General features: G+C 31.7%; 3 protein-coding genes and 1 non-coding gene across 5 annotated transcripts in view; 2 read left to right on the forward strand and 2 right to left on the reverse strand.

Moving 5' to 3' along the window:
- The window catches only part of LOC100746811 (hexokinase type 2), a 37,683-nt gene extending 36,579 nt beyond the window's left edge, over nucleotides 1-1,104 (reverse strand). The window contains exon 1 of the mRNA XM_012382327.3: nucleotides 847-1,104. Within this exon, the coding sequence (XP_012237750.1) occupies nucleotides 847-903 (57 nt within the window). The 5' untranslated portion in view covers nucleotides 904-1,104. The remainder of the gene's footprint in view (nucleotides 1-846) is intronic.
- Nucleotides 1,105-1,897: 793 nt separating this feature from the next.
- Nucleotides 1,898-1,980, forward strand: TRNAL-CAG. Its single transcript has one exon. It is a non-coding gene; the product is annotated as a tRNA-Leu (tRNA).
- Nucleotides 1,981-2,577: 597 nt separating this feature from the next.
- Nucleotides 2,578-5,267, forward strand: LOC100746692 (BRISC complex subunit FAM175B). The gene is made up of 7 exons (XM_012382440.3): nucleotides 2,578-2,696; nucleotides 2,776-2,948; nucleotides 3,101-3,191; nucleotides 3,274-3,586; nucleotides 3,668-3,808; nucleotides 3,903-4,227; nucleotides 4,296-5,267. The coding sequence occupies exons 2-7, from the start codon at nucleotides 2,862-2,864 to the stop codon at nucleotides 4,734-4,736; spliced, it is 1,398 nt and encodes a 465-aa protein (XP_012237863.1). The 5' UTR covers nucleotides 2,578-2,696; nucleotides 2,776-2,861; the 3' UTR covers nucleotides 4,737-5,267.
- LOC100746569 (Hermansky-Pudlak syndrome 1 protein homolog) lies at nucleotides 5,201-8,513 on the reverse strand. 2 transcript variants are annotated; one of them, XM_012382439.3, is made up of 8 exons: nucleotides 8,043-8,513; nucleotides 7,544-7,809; nucleotides 6,961-7,430; nucleotides 6,256-6,886; nucleotides 6,009-6,147; nucleotides 5,832-5,945; nucleotides 5,679-5,764; nucleotides 5,201-5,610 (listed from the first exon to the last, which is right to left on the reverse strand). In XM_012382439.3, the coding sequence occupies exons 1-8, from the start codon at nucleotides 8,160-8,162 to the stop codon at nucleotides 5,433-5,435; spliced, it is 2,004 nt and encodes a 667-aa protein (XP_012237862.1). In that variant the 5' UTR covers nucleotides 8,163-8,513; the 3' UTR covers nucleotides 5,201-5,432. The 2 variants fall into 2 exon arrangements, with proteins under 2 accessions (XP_012237862.1, XP_003487371.1); XM_003487323.4 differs by having other exon boundaries at nucleotides 6,009-6,153; nucleotides 8,043-8,504.
- Between the last annotated feature and the right edge of the window lie 241 nt (nucleotides 8,514-8,754).

Raw genomic sequence — 8,754 nt, forward strand, 5'->3', positions numbered from 1 at the left:
GCCAATTTTCATCTCGGCTTACTGACCCGCATCCTCGCCGCGATCGTTTTCAATGAACTCGTCTCCAATATAATAGCATCGTTACTTGCACCGTCTACCTACGGGGTGAATTAGGGATGATGACTTTAGATCCCAAATGCATTATGACGAATGATATTCAGTTGGAAGCTGTGATTTCTGCTCTTCTTACGAAAAGAAATCGTAGTTGGAATTTTTGTCTAGCGACGAGATTTTTTATTTTTATTTAATTTTAGAGAAGAATTCGTAGTTAGATATTTCTCTCTATTGGGACGAAAGGGAAGTTTTCGTTGATTTCTAGTTTGCAAATGGATCATAATTATATTATAATCCGTTCGTATTATAATAATGGATTATAATCGCGGTCGCCAAAAGGGACGCGAAAACACGATTGTTTCGTAATCGATAGCCTCCAAACGTGGGCATTCTCGGCATCGCGATCAATTATTGAATCGTCACCGCGTCCTATTTTACGGAAAACGAAGGTTTTCTTAACCCTTTCGTCATTGCGAACCTGTATATGAGCTCACATGCATTTATTTATACTTGATATTCACATTTATATTTATGTCGTCAAATTTGAAACAATTTTGTTTGTCGTCAAGTTTGAAACAATCGCAGAAGGAAGCAAAATTACGGTTACAGGGAATTATTAATTTTTTCAAGAGGTTAACAAGTCCCATTCCCTCGATTTATTTTCCATGGTGGTTCAAGTTACCGGTCGACTCGTACAATTAGCGAGCTTTTTCGCGCAGTATTCGGCCACTTACGCAACGATGGAAGAAATTCAAGGTCACAAACCAGGATGGACGAACTAAATCAACTCACCTTCTGATCGATCTGCTCTTGACTCCAGTTAAGGTCACCCGGTTTTTCCTCCGTCATGATCCGGCGTCACTAAGTCAACGACAACGACGATCACGATCACGATGATAATGGGACGAGAGAAGAAGAAATTGTGTCCTCCTCTTTGAAAATTCGAAGAGAATGGGTCGAAGAAAGGCACAGAAACAGAGAGAGAGAGCCCAAGTCAACAGAGAGGCAATCTCGACGTCTCTTTAGAGATCACTAAAGACTTACATCACGCGATCCACGAGTCCTACATCGAAATCTACATCGCGTCTAGAAATACAAGCGACTCGCGTGCGAACCGGGTGTATTTTGGGAGAGGCGGGACGCGCGAGCGAGCGCCGATACTTCGACGGACAACGAATGCTCCTTTGCTCTTTAAGTCGTAATTATTTACTAAGGGAATTTCTTTCGGTTTATGTATATGATGCAAGAAATAGTTAGATAAACGATAGAACGATAGAATGTTAATTATATGAACTATTAAAAGAGATGGATTAAGAATTTTACGATTACTAATGCAAGATAACATTTTACAAATATGAATTACACGTGCTTTTCGATTCATAAAGATATCATTCTTTTATAATTTTATAATCAACTCGGTTGTAATAATATATAATCAAAGTTGATTTTATATTTCTTGCTTACTTAATCGACTTAATGACTAAAAGATAGGTCCAAAGATTTTTAAACATAGAGATAATCATTCATTCATAAAGTTTTATAAGAAGCCCAGGGCATAACGTTGTGGCAATTTATATTTAAATATTCAGACATAAGATATAATCAAAATAGATTCGAGTTATAAACGTTTATCTCATGAAAGTTTCCTGTCTCGCCATTAATTATCACGTCTTTAAAAAATATCGTATTTGGTGACATAAAAACACAAACGTGATAAAAGAAAAAGTACTTCGAATAGATTTACTGTTCTTGATCGGCCAATTTTTCATTTTTAAATGACGATTATTTTTAACAATTATTATCACTGTTTAGTATTTTATTTTAAAATTAGTTAATCAAAAATGTCAGGATGGCCGAGCGGTCTAAGGCGCTGCGTTCAGGTCGCAGTCCACTCTGTGGGCGTGGGTTCGAATCCCACTTCTGACAAAATCTCTTTTATACACCTACATTCGCGATTAAATGTTATCAAATTTGGCAAAAAAGCTTTATTTTTACTTATTTTTCAGACAAAATAAAATCAATTAAAAAATTACAAGTTAAATATTACGTATTATTTTATTATATGTATATTCGGGGGAAATTAATAGTTTGTTGAAAAGGTAAAAATCACTGAGAAAGATATTTTTATTTCGAAGATTGGATGTTTAAACTGATATTCTCGTTTTCCTGTTATGTCTGAGGCTTCCTGCAATTTCCGGTTACGTGCAAATTGTATTAGCATGACGCATATGCATGATTGTATGCATAGATTTTACTTTTAACGTAGAAATGTTAAAATATGATGTTATATATACGTGTGTAAATTTCATTTTTGACAAAGGTATGAGATAAAAATAGATGAATGTATGAATAATTGAAACATTTGAGATCTAAAATATAGGATTCATCTGTTTCAATCTTTAGTTCATTCTGATCGAATGATCCGCTGTTTCGATCGTGATTTGTAACTAGAAGCTTTGCTCCAGCGTGTTTATAGATACTTATAAATTATTCCACTCCTACTTATGCATATAAACAATAATTATATAAATATTGCAGTACAGAGTTGATAGTGACATATAGTAAATATAAACATTGTAAGACTATTTTAATACCGACGCGTAAACTGACGATCGTAAGATATATCGTTGTTATCAAATCTTGTTGGATTTGTGATATCTCAATAACTCAGCTATCGCAATAAACGAATAACGTGAATTATTATTATTATTATTATTACAGATACACATGTTATGCGACATAACGAGGAAACGTAACGATAGAAAGTGCAAGCAAAATTGCAAAACGGATAACAGTTAATTGTCAACATGGCGGATAGTGATTTTCTCATTACAATTTCAGGTCCCGCTCTATCATTATTGTTTTATGAAAATGTTCGTAGCAGTGGGACCCAGGTAAAAAAATGTTTTTTTACATTATCGCCAATAATGCCTTATCATTTAACATGATGATTCGCATTTAGATTATGAAATATAGCGTCTTAACCTCAAAATAATCTAAGCTAATGAACGAGGAAATTGAAAACATTGAATTCTCCGTATTCTAGATGGGCTTTTTGCTAGGAGAAACACTTGAATTTGTTAGGAAAACGGACACAGATTTATACAATCAAGTAGAAACAGTGAAAATATACAGTAGTAAGTATATTCAATAGCTGTTTTATCTCAGTGACGTAAACATTTTTCTTTGTCCTATAGTAAAATATTTTGACATTTTTAGATATTGAGGCTGTTGTAACTTGTCCATTACCAGATTCCTTACACAACTCTATTGGCAAAATTAATAAGGAAAAGTTAAGGGACTTTTTACGTGATAAGAGTAAACAAGTGATAGGTTGGTTTCACTTCAGAAGAGATATAGCATTGATACCTACATTTAGGGACAAATTATTGCATAAAGAATTCTCGTCATATTTTTCCAATGAAAATGGTTGCAAAGAAGAATTTTTTGTTACATGTTTATTAAGTTCCTCAACGAGTAGTGAAAAAGGAACATACAAATTTAAACATGTCTTTTTAAGACAAAAAAAATGGTATGTTTTCTAACTACAATAATTTTTGTATAATGCTATTTTTTAAGAGTTTTGTTTTTATAAATAATTTGATTATTATAGGACATTTGAACCAGTTCCTTTACGAATAAGTAACTTAGGAAGTAATTCATTTGCACATGAAGGTTCAGATTATAAACCTACTCCTACCAAAAAATCATCTGATATGCCAGATGTATTTACTAAGTTTATAGACTCTTTAAAGTAAGTTTGAATATGATCTTATAAAAATATCATTTTGATTTTTTGCATCATAGGAAAATATTCCACATCGTCGTTTGAAATTATTTATTTTTAGTTTGGACTTAACCAAGACGTCTGCTGTTGAATCTGCTATTACTATACAAAAAGCAGCTGAAGAGCATTTGAGTCAATTAATACCAGACTTATGTAAGTCTGATCTTGAAGTAGCAGAGCTTGAAAGACAAGTTAAGGAATTCATGCTTATCAAAAAGACAAAAGTTAATGGTAATTCAAATAATGTAACTGATTCCTATGAGTCTGAAAAAGATGAATTTACGGACGCAAGACAGAAATCAGGGAAAACATCTCCATCCAGAATTGAACCTTTAGATGATACTTGTCAAGAATCTCGTACAATAAAGGACCATTCTACTGCACCTGTACGTATATTGTAACAACCAAACTGTTTTCTGTATATTTTCGCAAATTTACTATTACTTTGTTTTAGAATAAAACAATGACTGCTCATAAACCGAAGAATTCAACAACATGTACTGAACAAAATGTTGATCAAGATAAATCGAAGAGGTCGACCACAAGTATAATGAACAGTCCGAGTCAAGACCCACCGCCTATAAATTCAGTTTCAGAAATAAAAGTTAATGTCACAGAAAATGTATCAAGTAAGAACAGGCGTTTTTCTAATGTAGAATCAGAAATCGTGAAAGAATCGATCTGTAGAGGTGAAACGAACGTAAGTGGTTTTGGAAGGGGCAGAGGTAAATTGCTACAAGACTACATAGGACTGAAAAAAGCTAGAAGGACTTCAGGCCCAGAATCATCTGAGGCAAACAGTGTGCAAAATACTTCCCTTCAAATGTCTTACAATCAGATTACGAAGAAAAAAGTAGACAGTGTACGTAAATCGGATACAACTAATAATCATTAAATAAAAATCGTTTCTTTATTTTTAATTCACCCCAAAAGCTTTATAACGCTCTATTTGTAGAACAATTTCTACAAAAACAAATCAACCAAGATTTTAGAGCGCTTATGCTACACACAATGTAAATATATATTTTAAAATATAAATATAATATGAATTGATCATGTTTGTATTATATGCAGACTGGTCTATTTCTAGAAAATCTTAATCTTACAGAGATATATAAAACGGTATTGTGTCGTGTTCATAGTATCGAATCTGTGCATTATAAAGTGGAGAGGCATCATAGACTGAAGTACTGAATAGTTTTTAATATGCGTTTTTCTGGATGTTCTATATTTAAAAAATGTTCTCATTCGCATTACCACTTTTTTGTTCTATTTTAATAATATATCTCAAATATTTGCAATGCTCTATGCTCTTAAATTAATTGTGAAATTGAGAAAAAAGTATACAGCACATGTTGTTTTTTTGTACATTTTTTTAAATTGTGCCATTACATTAAGTATTTGATGTACAAAATAAATACAAATATTTTGCATCATCATCTTTTATAAATAACAAATTAATACATATATTAAGTACTTGTAAATAATTAAAAATTCCATAAATATTTCTCTTTTTTTAAATAATAATTGTAATGTAACGCGCATAAGCGCAGAACCTCTATCTGTATATAAATATTTTAAAGAAATATTATTACAGTATGTCAGCCGGATTATTTGGAACACCTGTAACCTCCCATATCGTAGCCGCAAGTCTTCTTGAATGTTCTAATACACACGACGATGTTGCCAAACCGAGATGAACACAATAAAGCTCATAAATTCTGATTTTATTGGGAGACAGTTTAGGGAAACACGTCTCCGCTAGTTTTCTACGAAATTGTAAAATAAGTCAAGTAAGAATTCACAAGACAAATATTTCAGTACCATTAGTACAAACCTATAATAATCGCCACAAAATATTCCGGGTACTGGAAAAGTTTTCAACACATGATTCAAATAAACTTTACATTTCACTGGCGATCCCTGAAAATATTATATAACAATATATTTAAGGTAGCAATGTTTTGTTGCCTTAAAATTATTTACTTACAGAACTGTCTTCGAACCACAAGAAGTAAGCATAATTAAATGTTGTATCCTTCCACATAACTGATAAATGTCCTTCTTCCAAATGAATTCTACTTTGTTTAACCATGTTCCATATCTATAAAAACAATTCTTAACTACTCTATGTACGTTAATTTTATTTAAACTTCTAATAAATTACCTTTTTTGTTGTAAGAGTAAGAGTTTCAGGGTTTGTGAAATCCAGTGTTGGAGCAATCAGTCTATGGGTGACTCTATCTATGTAGATGAAGTGCACAAGGCCTGGAAACTCTTCTAGATATTTGTTGATGGTTAGGGAAGTTCTCGTAGATTATATGGCATTAAGGATGTATATTTTTTTTATCTAACTTATAAGGAAAAATAAAAAGATAATACAAATATATGAAGATATAATTATGAAAGGATATGATCCAAGAGTAAAGTTCTTGAGTGCTTTTACTTTAAGGAAATCGCTAAAATCATTCAGCTTTTGACGAACGAGTTTTCCTACTGTCGTAAGTACATCAACGCCCTGCTTTAAGAAGCTTTTGTCGAAACACATTAATCGATATAATTCTTTTAAATTATCCATGAAACCTGACATATTTGATTCAATTTGAAGAATGGATTCCGGATCTCTAGATCTTAATAGATCCATATATTTTTTTCGGACAAATTCCCACTTTGTTTGCAGTCTTCTTTGACACATATCAACATCATTACTGACGTTAGCTCTATTTTTCTTAATTCCATCCAAAGCTTTTTTCATTGCTAAGTCGAAATTTTCAAATGCGGGTCTTAATTCGTCAATATCTCTTTGAAGTTGCAAACCATTTATAATATTCATATAATGGAAACTATCGTACAATCCTGATGATGTGGCAAGATTAGCCACTTCTACTATCATGATAAGATTGATACCATCTGCTAATTCAAAAATATGAACTGCGTTAGTAGTGTAATCATGTTCGGTTCCAAGTAAAATTAAATTACTGTATAAATCATCATCCAGCAATGACAAATAAAGTCCTTCATTGATGGAAGATTCTCTTGATCCTCCTATAACGAAGTAACATATTAGTACATAATAACAATGAAATTATGTAAACATCTTATAGCAGTAAAGACCATACTAAACAAATCTGAAATATCTTCTGAAGTAGGATTTGAAAGCTTCGATCCAAAAGTTATTTGTTCCTCTTTAGACGAACTGTTTTCAGGTAGAAGAATATCAGTACAATCATCATTGTTGTCACTTATTGCAGATTGGGTATCCCCTTTCCTTCTCTGATTAACTACCCAACACATAAGCATCATCAGCAATATATCAGAAGCGTACAAATCATGGGCATTTTTACTGGAGTATAATGAAAGAAATTTTTGTTCCACTAGTATCAAGATGTGTACATTGGAAAATTCAGATTGTGCCTTTAATTTGTCACAGGCATCATGCAACACTTTTAGTATTGATACACCCAGGTCTGTGTTTATCGATAGCTGTTCTATTGCTTCTGTAAGCATACTTTGCTCACAGTTTCTTAAATGCACCCATGCATCTAACAGACATGAAACTAAACAGACTTTCTGTCTGTTTATCTTTAATCTGGAATTAAATTATTATATATATTAATATAATTAGTATTAATTATAATGTTATATAGAATTACTCTTCCATTTTTTGAAGTAATTTTTTTTATAAATGATATTTAAACTTACACTGCAACATCTGGTCCACAAACATGCCTCACAATTGCCACACATACTCCTAATGTTCTTTTCATTAATTCTACTTCATCTGTAGATATGTAAATGAATGTATATCCCATAAATTCATCAAACACCATATTTGTGCCATCATGACATCTCATTGAAGTGTAAGAATTTCCAAACTGAGAAGCCATTACATGTTGGGATGTGACAATAGGTGCGAATAATTGAATTATGACATTTGGATTTAATTTTGAATCCTCATTGTCTATATTCTGTACAAGACATAAATTTGTAGTGTCTTTGTAAATATAATATAATATAAAAATCTTTGTAAATATAATATATATTAGTATTATGCAATTTATCTGGAAGCATATAGTTTTATTTTTCCAGAAAAATATTTGTGGAATTGAAACAGTATAAAATATACTTGACTTTAAAAACTTTCAAAGCAGAGATATTTAAATTACTATATAAAGTCTTGCAAAATTTGGTAGAGACCTACCTTGTTTTCGAAAATTAGTCCTTGAATTTTCGCTAATTTTTGTATATGATTCGCGAATTTTTTATTACATTTTGTAAAAAGAACGTCGTTTAAATGATCGAAGATCAAAATACCCTTCATTTTATAATTTAATCAAAAATACTTCTGTTATTATACGATTCTGTCAATCAATATTTACCAATACATTAATGTTTACATTCGTGCTGATTCGATTGACAAAAACATTTTTAAATGACAAGTAATTGCCTAATATTCCCAGTACTCTAGCCTGGTCATTTCGATCACTGTTCGTGCGCGACTACTTATAACAAGACTCGTTTAATTAGATTTGCGATATAAAAATACGAGCGATGAAGTTGATGATTACCTACTTTACGTATCTTTCGATTGTACGTTAGATGTCTCTTGGTCGAAGTCTGTTCTAGCGCATATTTCGAACACTCCTGTACAAATGTTTTATCACAAATATATATGACACGTGATGTTCTTTTGTGTCCTATGTTTTGGGAATCACCTGATCCCTTACCATTTTTGTGTCGTATGCTACATGCTATTTAATATACTTGCCGATTCAATAGATTTGAGTTAAAATTGAAATCTCCTATCAAATTATAAATAAAATATTTATAGAATAGGATATCCTACAATCGTAAACGGGGTATAGAATTTTATATTCTGTAAGAACTTGGAAAGAATTGCAGAAACTAAAAAT

The sequence above is a fragment of the Bombus impatiens genome, unplaced genomic scaffold, assembly GCF_000188095.3.
Source record: "Bombus impatiens unplaced genomic scaffold, BIMP_2.2 scf_0151, whole genome shotgun sequence".
Taxonomy (NCBI): domain Eukaryota; kingdom Metazoa; phylum Arthropoda; class Insecta; order Hymenoptera; family Apidae; genus Bombus; species Bombus impatiens.